The sequence below is a fragment of the Cottoperca gobio genome, chromosome 3, assembly GCF_900634415.1.
Source record: "Cottoperca gobio chromosome 3, fCotGob3.1, whole genome shotgun sequence".
NCBI classification, from domain to species: domain Eukaryota; kingdom Metazoa; phylum Chordata; class Actinopteri; order Perciformes; family Bovichtidae; genus Cottoperca; species Cottoperca gobio.
In genome coordinates, this window is record NC_041357.1 from 16,896,095 (window position 1) to 16,919,892 (window position 23,798).

The following is a 23,798-nucleotide window of genomic DNA, read 5'->3' on the forward strand; positions in this document are numbered from 1 at the left end:
TCTTATCCCACATTTTTAATGATCTCTGCCACATTTATTTGCTTGTATCTGTGCCAGAGATACAATGATGCAATTGTTAAGCAATGGATCACTGAAAAAGTTACATTTTCACATGTAGAGTAAAGGTTGTAAAATTGTATTACAACATGTGTACAATCGTTTGCACTGTCATTCTGGTTGTGATAACATTGTTTATCAGCTGAGATATGGTGATATGGCAAAATTGCTAGTAAAACATTCTTTTTAGAATGAGCAAACAAAGTGACATCTACAGAATCATAAAATATAGCATGTTTGTTCCTGCAGGTATTTCAAAACCAAATTCAAATGATCATATTTTACAATTTTGTTAGATTGTACTGAGTTTAAAGTTAAAAGCATCCTTGTATTCAAATAATGTTGATCTAAAAGTCCATTTCACCTAAACAATTTCACAAACATGTCTTGGGAGACCTGAATGATAGTGTGGGTGATATATCACAAAGTGACATCAAGATAGGGACAAAGTTGTGTACTTTGTGTAAAAGTTATCTCTTCTTGTGAGAGAAAATATGAATAGCCTATTCACAGCTATAGAGGATTGGGATTGGCACAAAATTATGAAGTCTATGATACAGCAGACAGGAGCCAAGGCTTTGTTAGGGATTCACTGCACCTTTTCCCTCAAAGTCCCTTGATTTAGTCCTTTCTCCTTTTCTTCCTCTCTCCATCTCTCTCATTGCCTTCCTCCCTCTATCTGGGCTTGCTGTGAGGGTGTGCTATAGTGCTGGGTGGCAGTTCCTTATTGTAGAGTGTCTTTATGAGTGAGTGTGTGTGTGTGTGTGTGTGTGTGTGTGTGTGTGTGTGTGTGTGTGTGTGTGCGTGTGCGTGTGCGTGTGCGTGTGTGTATGCTGTGTGCGGCTGATAAGACCCAGGGAGAAGAGCCAGCGTGCCGACATATTCTTGCCACCACGGTTATCGCCCGTCGCAGCTGTGCCTGAGCTCTGCGACATCTGCTCCCTCACAGGAAGCCTATGCTGCAGCTCACAACACCTCACACACACATTCACACGCACGAACACACACATTACTACTGCTTCCTTTTCATACAGTGTGAACATATCGCTGGACACATACACACATACACACATACACACACACACACACACACACAAACACACACACAAGCACAAGCACACACAGACAAACAGACAAGCACATATGGTTACATAAGGTAAACTACTTGAGACAAAGAGCTGTGTTTACAGTTCACATTGACACATTTTGATTTCCTCAGCGTATGCATTTGTGTGCGTGTGTGTGTGAGAGAGAAAGAGACGAATGGGTTGAAGCTCCGACACCAGAGTTCTACTGGGTTTTTATCACAGAATTACAGGGGGGGATGCTTATGACTAAGCCTAATTATAGAGGCCTTATCTCTGCAACGTTCACAAAGCTCATTACTGCCAAGAGACGGCAGCCGCTGCAGGTAATTCACTACGTTGGGTATTAGTCCTTGCTCTGGCTTACAGTTTCTACATATTTAGAGTCTATAAAATTGGGCCTTTAATGTCTGATTCTTAATGCATCTCTCTCTCCTCGAACCCTGAATCTGTTGAAGGTTTATATGTTTTACCTAAAGGCACTACTTCAGTGTTTTCAATGCTTTAAGAATCAATTACATTTTTGTCTTCCCTTCCTTTTTTACTGGATGTATTTCAAGTATCCCTCATTTGTCTGCAAAATACTCCCTTAAAGTTTTTGCTCTGTCATTCACCATGATTGCACCCTCATGACCTGCATGTGTATTATGAAGCCATTGAAGCTAAACAGTGAAACAGATTCTAGTTCTGTTCCCTGCAGCTGTATGGGGCTGCCCAGAGGAAAACCCCCACCCACCCTAAGCTCCAAAAACTTATTTCCCCTTTCCTTTACAGAGCCACAGGCAAATGTGTTCCACTGGGCTTCGTAACAATAATGACAAGTTTATTTGTGCTTGACAGCTCATATAAAGATGATTATACATGACAATAAGTGGACGCTTCTGAGAAAAGATTACTCGGTGGCCAATTTAATCCCGATTCATGATAAAGGTTGCAAGTGAATTTGTTTTATATTAATGGCCAAATATACAGTAAATGGCAAAATGCACAGAGAAACAAACCATACATAATCTTAGGCATAATTGCTTTGGAGAAAAACTCATTTAGATGGTAATGTTTGATGTCATTCTAACCTTGAAACCTCAGTTTCAATCATCAAATAACAGGTCTACTCACAAGATGAAGAAACCTCAAATTGCCCTTACAGCATGCGGCGCTAAGTCAACACAAACTGATTATCCGTCAATCACTCCAACTTAATGAGCAGACCTGACAGCTGCAGGACCCTCCATCACTCATCACGGTAACACACTGCCAAAATATTTCATAAAACAGGTCCTTTAAGATGACAAGCTCCTACCTTCTCTACATCTGTAGTAGCTGCTGGTTGCCAGGTTTAGATCAAGGCTTGGAGGCTGGAGTATGTGGGCAGTGTGTTTATCCCTCAGCTCTCTGTGTCTGATCAGTGTGACCGTGGGAACACGTGGAGCAAACGCTGGAGCAGAGGAAGCTCCGGCTCTCAGGTCGGCCTTCTTCTGGCGCTCCAAATGGACTTCGGCAGACATATTTGCACCTTAATGAATATCTCCACTGCTAAGATCTCCACTTTCCAATTTCTTTGTGAGGTAAAGCGATTCAAGGTGAGGTGACACACTGTTTGTGTAAAGCAATATATGCACACTGGCAGGTTCAAGCAATGTAGCAAATACAATGAACACTAAAAAATCAATATGATCTCCAAAATGCTACAAGGCTTTCCTGCTGGACCTTTTCTTCCATATGTCCTTGAGGCTTTGCATGTTGTTCCTCATAATATTCAACCAGTTTGCCTTTTTGTTAGAAAAATGCATGATGCTGTAGTTGTATGTTAATACCCACGAGTAACAGTCTTTGTCTTCAGCTCCAAGTCTCTTTTGTTTTCTCTTTTAGATGTACTTGGCACAGCTTGTATGTACATCTACCTCTCTTTCTTCTTTTCCGTTCATTTGGTTGTCAAGAGCTCTCTTCGCTCCCTTCCAGCAGAGTGTGTGTGAGCGTGTGTGTATATCAGAGGGGCTGTGCTATCATCTGAACCCTCCTCCTGCCCTGCCTGCCACTGCAGCTCAAAAGAGAAGTGTGTGTTAGTATGTTACAGTTTGTGTGTTGCAGGGCTGCAGCCCCTGGGGAGGCCAAGCAGCAGTGCTGGCTGTGGTGATAGCAGCAGACAGCAGCAGGCAGCAGGACCTGGCCCTCCGTCTGGGCTTCCTCTGTCAGGAACCAGCTGTGTCTGCGGCCAGCAGTCACTCCTTCTCGGGATCCTTTGCTGTCCTGCGCCTTGCTCAATGACCATATTACACTTTCTGTTGTTCCCTCTCCAAAAACTCATTCTTCTTTTCCTTCCATCTGCTCATCCAACTTGTCTTTTGTAACTTCAAACTAATTGCTCCAGATTTAGGCTTTTGCTACCATGTTGTCTTGCATTTAGTTTTTGTCTCTTCTTCACTAGCATGTATCTTTGGCATTTTTTGTCTGCATGACAGTTCACAGTGCAACAGGAAATACAACCACTGCACTGTTGTAAAATGATAATGATTGATGTCAAAGTTCACTAAAGCTGAACTATACGCTGAAGATGATCACAGCAATTCAATGGAAATGAATTGATGTTGGTTTTAAATTTTGCTGTCATAAATGCTGACATGGCCACATAGTTGCCTGGTAAGGGTAGATGGACCCCTAAATATTTTAAACATAAGTACATCTCACATTGTAATAGACATGAATGAATTATTCCCTTAATCCTAAAAACTGGTGGGAGGGGGATTGAAAAAAATCCCAATTACATTGTTACCTTTGGTATTCCTGACAAATGTATGTCCAATATTCATTGGACCTTCAGCCCTGGTTTGGTCCACCAACTACAGAAAAAATATCTGGGATGTTAGCTTGATGATTGACTTCCTTCACCAGCTACTTTTGTGTTTTTGTGTTGGACAGTTTTATAGTTTTATATGGGGTGGATGATGTTTTATATGGCGTGGATGATGAGGGCCGTGAGACTCAACCTTTCAGTCTAAATGCAAGCTAGAAATTCCCACCAACTCCATGTTTACTTCTCATTTCAGGCATTCCAGATAAACAGGTTTTACTTCTTGAAAGTCGTTCCAATAAATTACAAAATAATTAGGAGCCAAGGCAGTGTCTTTGATTGTGTCATTTTGCCTTTTTAACATGATTTGGCACTTTATTCAACCCCCCACCACATTACACCATGTGGTTGACAGTAAGCAGTCGCCTCTAAATAGAGAAATAGCACGCCTGTTCTGGGAAAAACACATATGCTGAAACACTTCTAAATTACATTTAGAATCAAAGATGCCAAAGTAAACTACACAAAGCTGTGACAGCTGAAAGGGGCTTTCATGTGAAACTCTAGCAACATTGTAGCCATCACCTCCTTGACCTCTGCCCCCCAGGTCTCATTAACCCCTAACCCAGACGAAGTGGCCTGTGCATATAGGCCAGCGCACACACATACACACACACACACTCTCACATATTTGTGTTGGAGTTGTGCTGATGAGAGAAGTGAGAGGGGATGTGAGTACACAGATGTGCCGAGTGCCTGGTTGAAACCAACACACATATGGTCATCAGCAGAGAGGAAGTGAGAGAAACTTATTTTGCTGTCTTTGGGTGTGGGAGAGAGAGAGAGAGAGAGAGAGAGAGAGAGAGAGAGAGAGAGAGAGAGAGAGAGAGAGAGAGAGAGAGAGAGAGAGAGAGAGAGAGAACCCACAGTGAATACTGCACATGCAATGTAGGTGCTGCTGAGTGGGAGAGCCCTGTGACTACAAAAGTAGCAAAATGAGATTGAAAACAATATATAACATCGAGTTATTGAAGGATATGAACTGCGTGAGAACATTTCAGTTGGCAGGGCAGGTGGAGAGTGGATGTTCATTACAGCTTTGGAAACAGACTACAAGATACAGGTGCTGATAATGTTGTAAGTAAGAAAAGGGGACAACAATTAAGGGGACAGGAAGTTTTAACCTAACTTGATTGGATGATGTGAACCAAAAGTGATTTGTCTCTACAGTTTAAAACTGATTACATAATTGTGGGAGGAGGAAAGAAATATGAACAGAAAGAGCAAAGTCATAGTTAAACTAATTAAAGGGAGCTCCAGTAAAAGCAACAGATTTGGGAATGAACAGATTGAACGCATGCTAAACCCCTATTTAAGCTAGAAATGAAAAACTCAAATATTCTTTCACTTATATTCCACATGGCATCTAAAAGGAAAAAATATTTTCTCCGGCAACATCAGATCTTATAAGAGTTACCCTCGCTATACTTACTTGAATAAGTATCTAGTTTATTACCACCACCCTTTTCCCATTATATGTACATAAGTATAATGCAGGAAGGTAAAAACAGATGATCAGCCACTATCACATATAATCTTTATCTTATCACATTTATATCAAATTAACATTTGCAAAAAGGCAAGACATTTTGCCGCATGTCTTTTTTTCTATACTCAACATACTCTCCTGATACACACATGGACACACACACAATTTTCTCTGTGTTACCTGTTATAGAAGCCTTTGCTCCTTTGCCCCCCTCCCCTCAGATGTTGGCAGGTATAAAATGAGTTTTTGGGGAGAGAGAGATAATGATTCCCCCATAATCACCAGAGGCCAGCTCTGGTTCTGGCAGGTGCTATCACAGTAGCGACCCAGTGGTGCCTTCTCCCCTGAGATAAGGTCAGGGGGATGACGGGAGGGAGGGTGGTTGTAGGGAGGAGCAGGGGAGGAGAGGAGAACAGGGCAGAGGGGAGCAAAACGTGTGTTACAGGAGAGCGGCTAGCCTTGCCTTATCTCCCCCCAGCGGCTGCCGCTACTGGCTCCCAGATGCGGCGGGCCAGAGCAGCCGTGTCAAAGAGATCCCTCTATCAGTGACTCACAGGCACCCCTCGCCAAATACAAACCCAGGAGGAGGACACTCCAGGACTTCATTACCTCTTTAAAACTCCAATCAGCATGCAGGAGAGAAGCCAAATAATGTGCAACTTTGTTGGTTTATCAGAAATGCATCAACTCTGTCTTCCTTGCTTTCTAACCAGGTTATTAATTGTCATACCAGTACAATTTCCTAACATTGATAGATTACAAGTTTATCTTCTTTATGCATGTAAACACATACAGAGGTCTTTCAGCATGATGGTACACAAGATGTAACTTTTCACCTTGTACAGCCAAAGTAAAGCATGTGAAAGTCAGTGGCTGGGACGGCTGGCGTCTGGTGGCGAGAAGCAGCCATATGGTGAAGCTTCTTGCCTGCCTGCACGACACCTGGACAAGACTAACCGGCTGAACTTTTCAACTTTGCAGCCGGCCTACTATCCACTGGCAACCTTCTTCTATCAGTAGAAACACAGCTACCAGACAAGCAAGTCAGTCGAGGCTTGTTCACCTTCTCTCCCTGTGGTGTTTTTAGAATACACACCTGTTTGGCACAGACAGCGTCAGAGAAACCTCCAGATCTTAACAGAACTCTATAAGTTAAACCGTCCCCATCTGTCACAGTCGAGCTCCACACACTGAGCGCCTCCTCTCTCTTATCCTTCATACAGCAAACTTGGCACTCATTCAAGAACTGTCAAAGCACACCTGCTAAATTAAGCCTGTTCACACACACACACACACACACACACACACACACACACACACACACACACACACACACACACACACACACACACACACACACAAGTTCAGGAGTACACAGTCTACACACAAATGCACAAATGGAGTCACATGACCATGCATGCGCACACACAGATGGTAATATATGCTCTCAGTGGTATTAAACTGATATGAATGGATATAGTTACTGATGATATTTATGGCATGTATGTGTATTTTAAGACAATTACCCAAAACTACATGAATTCATTTTGCAAAATCATATAGGTAAAATAATATACACATTCGCAATTTACAGCAAAGATAAGACGGATGTCATATTGTAATCACAAACAATGTTTAAAACTGTTACTGTTTATGTTTTTTTATATGTTTTTTATACTTTTTTGGCTGCTTGACTGCTGAAAAGTATGAACTGTTTGTGTTTGGCTTGTGTTTTTCCAGCTTTATGAATGTCTCTTTCTTTGTTTGCCTCAAAATAAATCTGATAGTTGATGAGAAACTAATTAGATCAGAAATCAAATGAGAAAATGCAATATCTTACATTGAAGCTGATGTATTTATATGATAAAGCCATATGTGACAGGTTTAATATGCCGCTGTCAAATATAACCCCATAATCTTACTGCCCCAAACTCCAAACTATTGATGCCCACTTCTCTTGACCCCCTTAAACCGTGCCTCTCTCCTGTCTTGTGGCTCGTGGCATGCACAGCCGCTGAGCTGCTCTAAATAGGTGCCACTGTGAATTGGCGACAGATGGAAACGAAGGTTCCCTGCAGAGTGGTTCCCCTGCAGCTGTGCTGTGTACCCGGTGCCAGGGAGTGATGACAGCTCAGCAAGGGGGCACCCAGAGACATAGAAGACAGCACCATCTCCATCTCACTTACGCCCTCCCTAGAACACACTAGCAGGCTGTGCAAAGGTGCAAAGAGGAGGGGTGTTAGCTCCAATACCAGCCTCGAGGAATGTGAAAGTAGAGATTTAAGTGAGGAGACAAGCGATAGACACTATAACACAACACAACACTATGGCAACCAAAGAAACAGACACACTAACACATGCCTAAAGACTTATACATTAAACATTAGCCCACTGTCCTCCAGGAAATAATAATTAAATGGGAAATGAAGTGCGGTGTACAGTGCTGGGCATTGTAGGAGTCTCCCATTGTGATTATATAGCACTAATGTTAGTATAAGCATTAGTAGCATTAGAAATAGTTTCCAACTCCTGTATCCTATGCTTATTCTTATAAATATTCTTTCTTGCCGATAGTTACATAAGGCGATTGATACCACTGTCTTATCTGTCTGATAAGTATGAAATTATAGCCAGCCGCTGGTTAGCTTAGCTTAGCATGAAGACCAGAAACTGGGGGAAACAGCTAGTCTGGCTCTGTCCTCAGTTGGGACTATTTCTGGGCCAGGTCTTTCTTTCCTGATTATAATCTTATTTTCTCACCAAGTCCTGCTAAAAGATTAAAATGTTTTTTCCCAATACCACTCAGTTTGTTTCAATGTTTAGAACCAATCTTCCCTTGTTTCAAGATACTGACACCTTTCAAAAACCCCTGAACAATTGAAACTCCACTATGAAACTCAAAAAATGTATTCATAACTATATTGTATATGAGACTACATTTCTTCCTTTGGTGGAGGTTTAGGGCAGATAAGTACAAAATTGAGACTAGACAGAAACCGAAACGCGGGGAAGTCAACACTCCCAGACCTGTGAGACAGTGTTGGTGTGTGTGTGTGTGTGTGTGTGTGTGTGTGTGTGTGTGTGTGTGTGTGTGTGTGTGTGTGTGTGTGTGTGTGTGTGTGTTAGAGAGCAAAAGAGAGAGCGAGGACTTCAGAATTTACCTGCAGCTAATAAGCCTTGTCTAGCAGTCTGACATATTGTGTTCATGTATATATGTATGACATACAGGGTCATGTATATTTCATGAGAGGAGGCTTCGTGTAAAGGTCATTGTGGAATTTTCAAATGAAGAGACACCTGCTTTATTCATCACATATAATTGTATGAATTATCAACTCTTTGCCTAAGTTTCAACTCTCTCTCTGGAAAAAAATACAACAGTGGATGGTTTGGAACCATCTAGTCTTTTGAACACAATAATTCGTAGCAATTACAGTGTACTGAAAAGTGATTATTCGTGTAACACTGTTGGAATTATCAGAGTGGTTTCTTACAATAATTACTGCTGCTTCTGTTACATTGTTTTGTGTTCCTGTAGGTGTGCTCATGTACGGTATGTGTCACTTTGTGCTGAGAGAGAGAAACTGGGGGAGAACGGGGTGAACTGTAGAAAGTGTCAGGGTGCTCCTGCTCATTAGAGCTGTATTTTACACATAGAAGGGAGTCCAGGGAGTACTTCTGTCTGATCTGCTTTGCATAAACCAATCCAATCTAACCCAGCTTGTGAAGAAAAATCAATTAAATTATCTTTAATTGGACTGACAGTGCACTCCAAAGAAGAACAGCAATCAATATTAAAGATGAAAAATGAAGCCAAAGGCCATCTCACGCCATTGATTTACACTGAGAGGAGGAGGGATCTAGATATTATTGCCACATAGAAATATGAGCTATTGAGCTCCATAATGTTGTTATTGTCTCAGTATTGAAATGGATAGGCTGGAAGTGAGCATGGGCTGACAGCACCAATTAAGGTTCACTGATCTGTAAACAGACCTGGGTCAAATAGTATTTGCAAATGCTTTCTGTGCTTTGTTTATTCTTCCGAGAAGCATATGGTTGAGGTTTGCGTAATTGGACAAAATGCAGATACAGTGTTCTATATTCAATCGAAACTCATCTGCTGTGTCGGGCAAGTTATAGGAAACATGTCATCAATTATTATCTAATATTCATTGAAAAAGTCTTTACAACACTTTTCAAACTACTCAACAGCAGAATTAATTAGTTGTTACTTGTTACATTTTTACTTGTATGGCTCTAGGGGTGGCAATGTCAGTCGGTTGGCCTAACTTTTGCACAGATATTCATGGTTCTCCTAGCGCAACCATTAGGTTTTTATTGGTGGTTTTATTTTAATTTCTCAACAAGTACTACATGGATTGAAATTAAATTTGGTTCAGACATTCATGTTACCCTCAGAATTTATTTTTGGTTCATCCCTTAACTTGTTTGCTTTTCAACTCAGCTCCATATATGGTGCCACCAACGTCAGAGTCACTTCACCACCAGGTGACATGTACATCTTCTGTATTTGAAAAGTAAAGAAATTGAAAATGAGACATAATGGTTTAACAAATAGCCAGTCTTAAATAATCCACAGCTATATTACAAAGCTCATTGTGACTGCAGGCCGACCTCCAAAAGTCTTGTCCTTACAGTGAAGCTGCAGGGTAAATACACCCTCTGAACAAAAGCTAGGTCATTTCTGATAGTAGGCTTCTCAGTGTAGACACACAAAAAGAAAATAACTTTGGAGTTACTGGAAGTCTTCCTCCTCTTTTGGTGGAGGCTAGCCGTGTGTGCACCTGTTTGCGTACAAACTGGCAGATTAGCATTCTGTCCTCTTTTATTAGGCCTGTTAAACATACTGTTCGGGTGTCTTCTCATGCTTTTTATTTACTTTCCGTTGGACTGTCTCCATCCTTCTCTGTCATCTCTCCCCACTGCTGTACAACAGGACAGTAATGTTGCTCGTGCTCCAAAAGCTAGCAGATGGATAGACAGACAGATGTGTACTAATCGGCAGACAGATGGATTGACCAACCATCAAAGGATAGGCAGATGTTCAGATACAGCAAGATGAAAATACACCTTTGGATCATGGAGGACCAAAAAAAATAAAACATATCCTGTAATATCCCAGAGGGGTACACTACATGATGTTTTCACTCTGGGGCTATTGTGCGACCCCGGATAAGCAGTAGACGATGGATGGCTATTGGGAGTACAGTATAAAGTACTGCATTGAGGCTAAATCCTGGGAAACAGAGGAAGCCATGATCTCACCTCATTTTACCTGCTCATGAGATTTTGTTGTGTCTTGAGAAGTTCTATGTACAACATGAGAGATTATGTGGAGCAGAAATAACTTGTCAAAATTAAGTCAAAATGATTAAATACACATAATTGTCATTGTGGTTTTTATTGTTTTATTGTTTGCAGAGCAATAAGTCTTATCTAATATGAGCATGTCTGAGGTAGACGCCAAAAGAGAAGGAGAAAGGAAAACCCGACGTGAGAGAATTGGCATGCTGTGGAAACTCCTTTTGTGGAAACCACAATGGACAATCAATAATAAGCATCGTCCATGTAGTATTTTGGTTTAGTGTTCTTCTGCATTTATATGTTAACCAACATAGTCAACTGAAACCAACACCGAGCTCTTGATTGGTGGATGGTTGGCAATGCAAGAGGATGAGGGGCTTGCCCCACCACGCTTACCGGGGAGCAGATAACACCTGCATCCGTTCTCTGAAGTCCGTAAACTCCCCTTAAGTCGGGTTCTGTACAGGTGGTGTACTCCTCTTTTGGTGCAATAAAAGATGTGAGTTGATGCAGATTCAGTCCTGGTTGAGCAAATTGAGGTGAAGATGCATCTTCAACTATAGTGAAAAAACACACATCCACTTAAACAACATAAAGAGACAAGATAGAAAAGGAAAGTCTGCAGCTAGACTGCAGGTATGTTTTGAGATCAGGCCATATTTTAGCTGTCAAAACACGTGGTTCACGTAGTGTAGTGCATGTTGTTAGCGGCAAATACCAGCTAAAGCTGTTGCAGTGAATAAAAACAGACTGCAAATAACATTCCCATGGTGAAATCTGTGCAAATAAAGCGATATGAAAATGAGTTTATTGTTCAATCTGAATATAACTTAAAAATACACTTTCCTCTGAGATTGTGTGTCACAGACTCAACTATTGGGGGCTGTCATGATATTCATGGCCATTTGTGCTCAGAGAGAGAAAGCGCCCTTCAATGTCAACAGCCTTACATCCTCACAACCCACTCCTTCCACCTCTCGCTGTCCTCTCCTGCCTGTCAGCTTATCAGGACCCTGGCAGACACTCTGATCAGGGTTGCTAAGCGCTGCCCGTATGTTTGTTTGCTCCTTATCCCACCTCGTGGCATGGCATGCGGCACAGTGCGCCCTGAGCCCCTCAGTATACCCTGCATGGAGGAGAGAGATAAAACAAAAAAACTGCCATGAAGATTGCAGTCTGAGAAGAAGCAATCATCATCAGTAGAGGAATCTGAGTGCCCTTCCCTGAGGAGAGGAGAGGAGAGGAGAGGAGAGGAGAGGAGAGGAGAGGAGAGGAGAGAACACGAGAGGAGAGGAGAGGAGAGGACAGGATAGGACACGAGAGGAGAGGAGAGGAGAGGAGAGGAGAGGAGAGGACAGGACAGGATAGGAGAGGACAGGATAGGACACAAGAGAAGAGGACAGGACAGGACAGGACATGACAGGACAGGACAGGACAGGACAGGACAGGACAGGACAGGACAGGACAGGAGAGGAGAGGAGAGGAGAGGAAAGGAGAGGAGAGGAGAGGAGAGGAGAGGAGAGGAGAGGAGAGGAGAGGAGAGGAGAGGACAGGACAGGACAGGACAGGACAGGACAGGACAGGACAGGAGAGGAGAGGAGAGGAGAGGAGAGGAGAGGAGAGGAGAGGAGAGGACAGGAGAGGAGAGGAGAGGAGAGGAGAGGAGAGGAGAGGACAGGAGAGGAGAGGACAGGACAGGACAGGACAGGACAGGACAGGAGAGGACAGGACAGGACAGGACAGGAGAGGAGAGGAGAGGAGAGGAGAGGAGAGGACAGGACAGGACAGGACAGGACAGGACAGGACAGGAGAGGAGAGGAGAGGAGAGGAGAGGAGAGGAGAGGACAGGAGAGGAGAGGAGAGGAGAGGAGAGGAGAGGAGAGGAGAGGAGAGGAGAGGAGAGGACAGGAGAGGAGAGGACAGGACAGGACAGGACAGGACAGGAGAGGACAGGACAGGACAGGACAGGAGAGGAGAGGAGAGGAGAGGAGAGGAGAGGACAGGACAGGACAGGACAGGACAGGAGAGGACAGGACAGGACAGGACAGGACAGGACAGGACATAACAGTAGAGGAGAGGAGAGGAGAGGAGAGGAGAGGAGAGGAGAGGAGAGGACAGGAGAGGACAGGACAGGAGGGGAGAGGAGATAGTAAGATATTTGAATGTCACACAAACAAGTGTTTAGCTACATGTCACTGGTATTCTTATCACAGGTGTGCCAGTTAATGGTCTGAAAGCTTTAATTGACTGATTGGCTGCCAAACCGAGTTCCTCTCTGTTTTAGTTGTATTTGCCTGCAGGTTGGGATGCAGTTAAAAGCTGGTGTACACAGCTGCCTGGTAATAGTAAGCTATGGCAGTGGGAAAGAATATAACTTGTTTAAGGGAATCATCCCTTTGGGGCTTGCACTACATCTGGTGCCTTTTGGCTGGTAACATTTCTATAATATGATTTCTCTTAAATTCTTTATTGCCTGATGTTGCAGAGAAATTTATATCTACTAAGTGTTCTGAAAACAGTTGTTCCCAAACTGTTGTACATGTAACACTAAGCGCTAAGCAGAGCCTCCCTGAATTGTACATCATTTGTGAGAAAGTGAAAAACTGATTGAGTTAAACAAAGATAATCCCACGTAAATCTCTTGATTGTTTTAAACCTTTAATATGTCTAGCTTCTTAATCACAGTTCACATACTTTACATCAAATTATATTCACACAGCTGTACATACATACGACCTTTATAAACTTTATACCCTGCTTATACCTTCTAGGCAACCCTGTTCGCTGCAGCAGCTCCCGCCACCACCAAGCAAGGCCTTTCTTGATCAAGACAAGCTAGGAGAACATAAAAGCAGAGCCAAGTCCATCTTTTTGCTACTTTGCATGGATTTAATCAAATTGCTTGTCTTAACAGGCTGACCTTTCTGAATAAATACTAGATGCCGTCTAATTGATTTTAGTTTTGTGTGTATGTGTGTCTCAGCAAGAGAAAATATATTTAAGTATAGTTTAGTGTTTGTTTATGTGGGTCATTGAGTTTTTTGTAACTTATGTAAGATGGAGGTTGTAGTTGAATGCTTCAGAGGTACTTTGCATTGACTCTCCCGTCACCAGAAGGCAGAGGTAGGATGACAACTAGAACCCAGATCTGTCTCGGCAGAGTTTTGAAATATACCTTGCAGCAAGCTCTCACACCTAAAGAATAAAATAAGTGTCAGTTTCTTCCAAAACGCCACAACCCATATGATCATTCCAAAAAGGATTCATCTGAGTGTTTTGTTGAGGTATAGTTACGTTTAGAAACAAATGTTCACCGTCGTTGAGATGGGACATGAGGCAGAACTCTAATAATAAAATCACACACTTTTCATATTTTTGCGAGTTTGAACACATTACCAACGTTGTTATTTGTCTGGTAAGAACAGCCTCCTACTGTGCATGGTGTCAAGCAATCTGCCTCATTATGTATGTAATATCTGTATAAAAGTACTCCCCTACTCCTTAGCTATTTACTTCTTGATAGGCAAAGCCGTGTCCAGAACTTTATGCCATGGTGAAGGTCAGAAGCAGAAGCAGGACAAAAAGATATACAGTAAAGAGACAGACACTAAAAAAGAGCTAGATAGGCATAGCCAAACAGAGCGAGGGAAACAGAAAAAGGAAGAGATGAGAGACAGCACAGTGCCTGGTGGAGGGAGAGGAGGAGGAGGCAGTGAGTAAATAGTCAGCGGCTCTAATAGGAATATCAAGCCAGTGAAAGGTAAACAGGCTTCTCCAGGCAGATACAAAGGGAATGTGGCGGCTTTGAGAGCGCTGGAGTGCCGGCACGCCACTGTGGCACTGCGATAACGGCCCCAGGCCTGCCTGCATCCCAGAGATAAGGCCGAGCACTGGCATGTGTCGCCCCTGATCCCAATTTCACAGTCAATATTCATCCAGCCCGACAAACAAGCAACATTTAAGATAAAAAATAAATATAGAGTCCTTCTGCTATTACCTCCTGTTTATTAATCTGCACACAGCACCCACTGCCTTTTAAACAGTAGTAAACACCCAGACTTCCCCCTCCCCACCCCTACCCCACCCCCTTCCAGGCACTCCACTCCTCCTCCCAATCCTCTCTTCTTCCTCTTTCCCCTGTCTTCCTGCACATCTGGGGATTTGCATGGCTTCACTTATTCTTCTGTGATTGCTGCAGGCATGTGTCTCTCTGTGTGTCTCTGCATCTGTGTGTGAGTCTGCGAGAGTGTGGGTTGAGTGCACCTGTGTATGCACGTGTACATGATATTGTTCCCATATATCTTTCAGATATGAGCGTGCCTAAATGTGCATGTATGCCTACTTTCTTTGCTGCAGCATCTTTTCGTGCAGCGTTTTTGTACTTGCATGTTAACATATACAGTAGAGTTCAGGTCCCAGCTGCCAACTTGAATCCTTCTGTGTCTCCCTTTTAACATTCTCCTTCCCTCACCTGGCACCCACTATACCTGAAAAAATCCTTCTAAGAAGTCATCGAGGCTCGTTTTCACCCACAAAATTGTCCTTTTCTTAAAAAAGGCGAGCTGTTCTACAGCAAAATATATTATATATATATATATATATATATATATATATATATATTGGAAATAAAATTTCACTAAGAAAGAATAATTCAATACAATACAATTGTATGACCAACACAACTAAAAGTTATTTAAATTCCTGAAACCAATTGAACTTAGTTGGAGATTAAAATGATGTTTTACTTTTGGAAATCTTCCTACTAAAAAAAAGTCAAATACTGTATTAAATGACTTGCCAAGATTGATATTTTGAAATGCAGGCCTTAAGCTGCAGCCGACAGGCCAGCTGGGCTCTGATTACCATCTGCAACAATCACAGAGAGGAGTAAACCAGAGCTACTTGGCCTACAGCTTGTTTTATTTCTTTTGCTGGAGTAAGCACAGAGCACTCTCTTCAATTAGCTTCATTAGTTTTGTGACACAGAGCAGTGAGAAAAGGCAACAGGGCGGTGAGATATAGCCTTACATAAGCCAGGATTGACACAGGTACAAGGTAGACACATTACCGGAGCCGGCATGGACAGTAGTTTTCACAGTTAAAGGCAGGAACATTACATTCAGCCTGTTCCATTATTTGCTGGCAGCTGGACTATAATCATTCTTATCAGTGGTCTTTATTGCTCCCTGACCACCAATCCTCAGCTCCCCTATCATACTCGCCATTACACCTGACCTGCTTCATCACAGCTCACTCACTCATCCTCTCCCTTCTCTGTGGCCTTCTCCTGCCCTTCCTTTCTCTCCCTGGTACAGACCTGTCCATGCCCGGCCAGCTGGCCGTATCCCTTTAAATCTGGCTTGGGTTGAGCCGCTGTCTCCAGGAGATTACTGCACACTCTCTTAGGCTCCACAGATGGGAGAAAGAGGCTGCCAGCTGGCACAGGGACACCCACTATCCCCATAGGAGACTGGCCAACGGGTCTGGCTCTCTGCACAAAACTCTGCCCAGTCACACTTCTGATAGCTAGCCCTCTGACTTCCTGCTCTTAGATTTCTCTGTCTGTCCACCCTCTCTCTCCCCCCCCCCCCCCCCCCCCCCCCCCCCTCTATCCATATACTACGGTGATGAAAGAAGTAATCAGATACTTAACCAATTGTAAGTAAAAGAAGCAATACAACTGCGTAAACTCAAACTCAAAAGTAGAAGGTTGGCTGTGCACTGGAAATGTCCACATATAAGGTCATAAGGTCAATAGATTAACACACATATTGATATAATAAATATGGAGCTATACTACATATCACTTCTTACTCTGATGAAGTTATGCTGTTGCTGCAACCTTATTGTTCTGTCTGTTACGCATTGGCTGATGTGTGGAGATTCCCTCATCCTGGTACAATTTCTCTCTTTGAAATGTAAGGTATACAACCATGAAATAGATAAACTTAAGTACAGTAAAATAACCTCAATATTCTACACATACACAGTATTTGGATACATAGACTTTGCTACTTTCCTGCGCTGCTGATGCTCTCTCTGTCTGTCATACTGTAATGTTGCATCTGACTTTTCTCTTTCTACCAATCACTTTCTCTCCCCTCTCTTTCAGGCACACCATTTTCCGTTGTTCTACCACTAGCTGCCCCACACAAATGCGCACATACATAAATACACTTACAACACGTGCAAACACACACTCCTTATCTTTCAGGCCCCCATTTTTAGCGAGCAGAGGAGAGAAAGGTGGGGACAGAGGGTTATTGAAAGATGTCACATGTGCAGATGTGATAAGGGTACCAGGTAGAGATAACCAAGCGCCCTTCATCACTATGTGGCTGTCCTCTTGAGTCACACACACACACACACACACACACACACACACACACACACACACACACACACACACACACACACACACACACACACACTGACATGCATATAATGTACCAGGATAGGACAAGTTCATTATCCCTGTGTGTGGTGGCATGATAAGGCCTAGAGCTCCTGAAATAGCTATGCTATTGAGCTAAGACCTTCCACTGCTAAATAGAAAAAAAAGATCCCGGGTAGAATATGTCAGTATCCTCTCTGCTCTGTTATCTGTCACCTTCCATTACAAGAGAATAAGGCGCTTTCGTCCCAGAGGTAAACAGCGATCGGGAAATATGTTTTCTGATGTTCCTCATGCAGTAATGATGCTGCTGTCCCTGCTAACACACACTTCTTGCTGTATTTCCTGAGCCGGTCGGTATCCCCTTGCCACTGTTGGCACTTTCCACGTGTAGACCAGCCGTGGGGATTGTGTCAAGAGCACCAAAGCAGGGGACAGCACTGTCAACACCGCCATCTCACTGCTGCAGATAGTAATATGATATGAAAATCTATCTTTAGCGATGCATGATTCTCTCCTGTTCAACCTTAAGATGTACTTCTTCTCTCTTTACACACACACAGAGTAAGTTTGGTTTCACACAAAACCATTTCATGCACACTTACATGTGTAATGCTCAGTTTACGGTATATGCCCATAGTTCTATATAGCAGAATGGCCTTAGCTGCCTGAGAGGAAATGTGCAGAAACTTTTCTCCCCAGCCTTCTGCCGGACCACCTGCTGAGCACTGAGATGATTACAGTGCGAGATTGCTGTGCCAGATTACTGTGAACCCAGAGACCCCTCCAGATGGACACACACACACACACACACACACACACACACACACACACACACACACACACACACACACACAAACACCTGGCATTTCATTTTAGGACAGTATCTTGCAACATAACTGCTGGTGCTGATTAAACACACATTGCATACTGTCTGTACTTACAAATACTCACTCATCTGTCGTGAACCCTTTCCATGTGCATGAGAAAAGGGCAATGTGTCAGCAGTACGAAGAAAGCCTAGTCAAGTTCTGGCTGCACCCATTATTATTCTGAAATAGGGAAAACATATATCCAATGAGTCCTACTATAAGCGGCCCTACAGGAACTTATGCTGGTTGGACCACAAGGTGAAAGGAAAAATGTGTGTCTGTGAGTGTAGGTGTCTGGTAGTAACACTTACTGTACAATTGTGTCTTCAACTATTTATGTGTGTGTGTGTGTAAACATGGTTCAGGCTGTTCTCATTCACTGTATTTACACATATGAAAATGATTCGTATACATCCCTTGTAATTGTGAACCAGGACCTGCAGGGCTGCCTCTAAGGTAGTCCAGGGATGTAAAACAAAGAGTGAAAAAGTCCACTTAGGAAAGAGGTTTGGGAGGATGGATTGGTCAAAAATACATGAGGCTTTCACCCAGGAGGCCGCTGTTTGTGTCCCCTGTAAAAGCAAAAGTTTAGCTTGCTTTTGTTACATAACTTAATTACATAACAAACTTATTTTCACCCAAACCACATTTTTTTTCCTATACCTGACCAAGTAGTTGTGTTGCCTAAACAGGTTCTGCACTGCAGGGGGATAGTGCAGACGCACTGATCGCTCGTGTTGCTGGACATTTGTAGGAGAACACACGAAAATAACGTAAGATATCACATGAACCATTGTTTGAGAATATGTTGCAGGTGTGGTTATGTAGCTACAATAATAATTTCAGTTCTATTGTCTTCATTTTTGTTATCATTTTTGGCTCTCCAAAATAGAGAGATATCTGGGGATGTAGAAGGTCTGATGGGGAAAACACGAGCTGTCAGATGATGGTAAACAAGCCAACTGTTCAAATCTTTATTTGGAGGTACTGCGTAAAGTGAAAGCATCTGAAATGTTTCCACAGGGAAACTTGGCACACAACTACAACAAGTACAGCGGGTCAAAGATAAAGCAACACAGTTTATAGATTTTTTTTTATAAATTGCTTTGGACTTTAACAGTGGTCATTTTTGTAAATGATTTTATCGTTCACACTTGTTTTCTCTTCCAAACAAGTTACGCTTACCTGATAATTTGCTTGTTTGATAATGCTGCATAGGCCAATTTCACAGTAGACATTTTGACATTTTGAATCACAGGTGTTGCTCATAACAATAACGATGGCTCTGTTCTATCTTAACTGTCCCAATAAGCCATGACTTTTTGACTTTGAGGAGCCTGAAACTGAAGCAGCTAAATGGCTCTCCTCAAAGTCAGAGATTATTCCACTATACATAGAACAAGCTAATTAACACAGGTAAGACCCGGCACACAGGTGCTCTCATCAGGAGGATGAAAAACAAAACAACTTATCCATCAAAACAAGGTCTACATGTAAATCAATATTCAGTTTCTTACAAGAATAATGTGACACCAAGGCCCAAATTTTTTATTAAAAGAGTCAGTTGTGTGTATTTGTTTAGCTGTGTATAACAAGATGTTACTAAAAAATAATAGATTATTAATGGAGCTAGATTTACAACAAAAAAGATGAAAGCCCAGACATTTCAACGAACTCTATCGCGCTTGTTTGTGTCAGTGGTACACACAGACTATGGGCACAAAATAGCAGCATATCAAAAGGGCAAAAGCCTATGTGAAATGAATAAGAGGGAGTAGAGGAGAGAAACAGAGGAAGAGGTCTATGTTAACTGACATGACAGTGCATCACTTTGCATCATATGTGATGGACTGTCATTATGCTTCACGTCCAACTGCACATCTCTTTTTACCAGACTGTGGACGTCGCATGATATCAGTTAAATGGAGAAGTTAACTTGAGGCTCTGTACCCTTCCCTCCTCTCCATATATGCTGCTCCCCCCCCCCAGCCCCCCTCCCACACCCACACCTCTCCACCACCACCACCCCCTCCCCTCTCCTCTCCTGCCATGTTTGCAAGAGCGAGGGCTTTGGAGGGTGGCACTCTGATGGCGTGAAGCCAGATGGCAGCCACAAGGCAGGCGACGTGGCGCGGAGCAACGAAGGGTGCACACATACACACACACTCGTACACAATTACTCGCTCACACTTTCTATCCTTAATGAACAGCCATGAATTATTCATCGCACACACACGCCTCTCGCAGGGCACATACACAGCTCCTGTCAGCAACAGAAGGCTCTGAGACTTCTCTCTATTTTATTATCATTTCTCTAGGCATATTCCTTGGTTGTAAAGGAATACCAGGTGGTGCTCGACCCCTCAAACTATCAACTCCTCCTCCTTCCTCCCTCCCATTTCCTCCTCCATGCACCCTGTCCCTCGTTCTCCCTTTCCGCCTGAGCCCTTGTCATCCTCATTCAGTCTGCTGTTCAGTTTCTCTCATTGCCTCTTCCCATCTCTCCAGCACTGTATGGCCTCCCCTCTTTGAAGCTCATCATGAGTAGGCTGCATTACAGGTATATACAGAGAAAGAGAGAGTAGAAAGCAAAAACCAGAGAGAGGAATCTTGGAGGACAGTCTTCCAAGAGGTTTGAGGAGAATTCACATGGAAGGAATGCCGGCGAGGATTTAGCCCACTTCTTCTCGTCCAGCTCGCAGATCCCAGGGGTGTTCAGTGTCCCAACTGACTCAGTCGACGTTCTGTTCAAATACATTTGAGAGCTTCCATTGAGAAGTTTACTGTCATACAAACAAGGTTGCTTCATCTCAGTGTTTGATATAGAACACAGATGAATAAAGCATCATAACCAATGTCGGTATCTTAGTCTATTAACAAGCTAGTGGTTAGTAGATATTTACTAACTCTATGCCTATGTGTAAGTGAAAATCCCTTTGTCTTCATTGTTTACTGTGGACATGTAGTAAATGTATGTCATATAGATTAAATTGAACCAGGTAACACATTAGCCTGAATATATCTTGTTAAATATATCCTCCACTGAAATTTCCTTGCCTGTTTTACCTTTACAGTATTCTGTATATATGTGTTTTTATGTAACAATTGTTTTCTAAAGCAAAGGGTTGCATTGTACATTGCGAAAAAAAAAAAATCTAACTATGCTGTCCATTCATTTCAGTATGAAACTCCTTGAACCAGATGAGCCAGTTTGAGTATACTGTATCTAGTTTTATTTTATTGAGTTATGTTACATTAAAAGTGTAGACTCACACTTCTACTACTGACTTGCTTGTGCATCTGCACCCCGAGGTTTCAACCACATTCACACACTAATTGGGATGATAGAGATGTTTGGACGGTATGAGAAGTCTTCTACTGTGTAATAGAGGGTGACATGTAATCCTGATCGACTTTTAATATACTAAAATTGCCAAAACACATCAGTGTCCACTTCGAAGGATCCCACATCATGTTAAGTCCTGCACTAAAATGTTGTTTCCATCAGAGTTATGTTCAATTTCCAAACTGTTCCATGTTGTTTTTACAGATTTATTGTTTTGTTGCTGTTGTTGTTGTTTGGAATATATTACCGTATGTAACATGGTTTTGTTTATCTTCTCCTTTCCTCAACATGGGGGGTAGTGGGTGTAAAGTGAGTCTGACAGATATGACGGATGGATAGTTGAAAACTTGCCCTTGCTGTCAAAGAGGTTCAAGGTATAAAAGGGGATGTGAAGTGGAAAGGTGCGTTTGGTGGAACAGAGGGAGGAGCAGAGCTCTCCAGGGAAAGAGAGGGATGAAGATGTCTGATAAGGTGTACGTGGAGGAAGAAATGGAGGTGGGAGAGGACAGAGCTATAGAGTGACGGGAGGAAAGGGACAGGCTGCGCTACTGTGGTAAAGGTCACCAGCCTCCCCTGTGAGGTTGAGGGGTATTTGAACCTCACTTCGAAGGTTACAATGTCTATTCACTGTCGCGGTGTGTGTATCTGTGTGTTCGTGCGTGTCCATGTGTGTAGGTGGATTGTGTGAGTGTGTGTGTCTGGCAGGGGCCACAGACCAGAGCTAAGTTTAATTGTGTGTAACAAAGAGCTGACTCCTTTAGGATCCATTGTTGTGCTAAGCATCATTTGGGAGACTGCAATACACGCACACACAGTACAGCACAAATGGCTTGTTTCCAGGACTGTGTTCATCATTAACACTTAGGGAGGTATAGTCTCAGTGAGTAAAAGAAAAAAGATGAGAATTACACAGACACAGTTAAGGACAAAATGACAATGATAACACATGGACAGGTAGGAGTGAAAAGGCCAAAAGATTCAGCTGAATGAACTCAAGAAAGACCTCTGCCCCTTCTCTTCCTGCTGAGTTGATGATCCTGAATTTAGAATGAAAGGCTGCTCATTCATCCAATCCATTTCGCTCAGATTTTCCAGGTTCAGACTGTCCTACATGTCGTTTTCCCAGCTACATCCTCCAGCTTCCCCAGCAGGATTCAGGTTTCCAGGCCAGGAATAATATAGTATCCCTCCAGGGTGCTCTAGGTCTGACTCTTGGAGTTGGACGTGCCCAGAATACCTCTACGTGGAGACTTCCATTATCCATCCTTACAGATACCAAAACAAACACAACTGGCTATACATAGTATTTGATTGCTGGAGCGACCAAAGCCTCAGACTCTTCCAGATAACCAAACTTTACATCCTGTCCTGAAGGGTAAGCCCAGACACCCTATGACATATGATGGCTGGTTTATTAGATGTCTTAAGTAATAAAACACAACAACAACAACAACAACAACAACAACAACAACAACAACAGTCCAACAGTCAAAAAACTAAAATAATAAGTTTGCTATTACATAAAACAGAGGAGCAGCAAGGGAATCTTTTGCATGTTTTGCTTGAGAAATTATTGAGAATTATAAGTAGTTGACAATTATTTTTCCTGATCGGTTAATCGATTAATCAACTAATTGTTTCAGATCTAATTTAAACTTATTCAAAACAATTATTCCAATAATCGATTCGTAGATTGACGGGAAAGTAATCGACAACTATTTTGCTAATTGATTCATCATTTAAGTAATTTCTCAAAAATGGCAAGTATTTCTTAGTTTCACCATCTCAGTTGTGAAGATGTTCTGCTTGTTTCGTCTTAAGTGATAGTAAATTGAATATCTGTCGGTTTTGTTAGTCGGAAAATACAAGTAATTCGTTGTTACTGACATTTAATAGACCTTACCATCAAACAAGTAATGGAGGAAATAATTGGATGGATAATAAATGGATGAGAAATTAATAATAATAATAACACTTTTTTATCTCTAACCTTATACACTAAACTCTCTGTGATGTGACAGTAGGAACGTAATCTAACCGAAAGCTTCATTTTTTATTCTCATGTTCCTCTTCATCTTGCCATTCATTCCGTAAAACTTTATACATGGGTGGTTTTTTGTGTCATCGCAAGGCTGAAGAGGTAATGCTTGGTTACATCAAACTTTAAATATTTTTCACAATATTTTAAAAGGGAAAAGGGGAGTCCACAGGGAGAACACAGAGAACACATTGGCCCACACGTCTCTTGTGACTCTTTTCATGTCAACGTATCTGGCATGCAGTGACAGATACAAGCAAATGCTTTTTCCCAGCAAGTATAGGTGATGTCTGATGTAATGAACAACAGCCACATTGTCAGTTAATATTAGGAGCGTCTCT

General features: G+C 42.4%; 1 protein-coding gene and 1 long non-coding RNA gene across 7 annotated transcripts in view; one reads left to right on the forward strand and one right to left on the reverse strand.

Annotated features, from left to right (window-relative positions):
- The window catches only part of cbfa2t3 (CBFA2/RUNX1 partner transcriptional co-repressor 3), a 41,805-nt gene extending 38,651 nt beyond the window's left edge, over window positions 1-3,154 (reverse strand). For 5 of the 6 annotated variants that reach the window (XM_029427279.1, XM_029427224.1, XM_029427217.1 and 2 more), the window contains exon 1: window positions 2,443-3,093. In XM_029427279.1, coding sequence (XP_029283139.1) covers window positions 2,443-2,647 — 205 coding nt within the window. In that variant the 5' untranslated portion in view covers window positions 2,648-3,093. Of the gene's footprint in view, window positions 1-2,442 lie in introns of all 6 variants that reach the window. The other variant, XM_029427243.1, reaches the window with a different exon arrangement.
- On the forward strand, window positions 2,513-13,742 carry LOC115005507 (uncharacterized). Its single transcript, XR_003831959.1, has 3 exons — window positions 2,513-2,722; window positions 7,491-7,763; window positions 13,579-13,742. It is a non-coding gene; the product is annotated as an uncharacterized LOC115005507 (long non-coding RNA).
- Window positions 13,743-23,798: the final 10,056 nt, after the last annotated feature.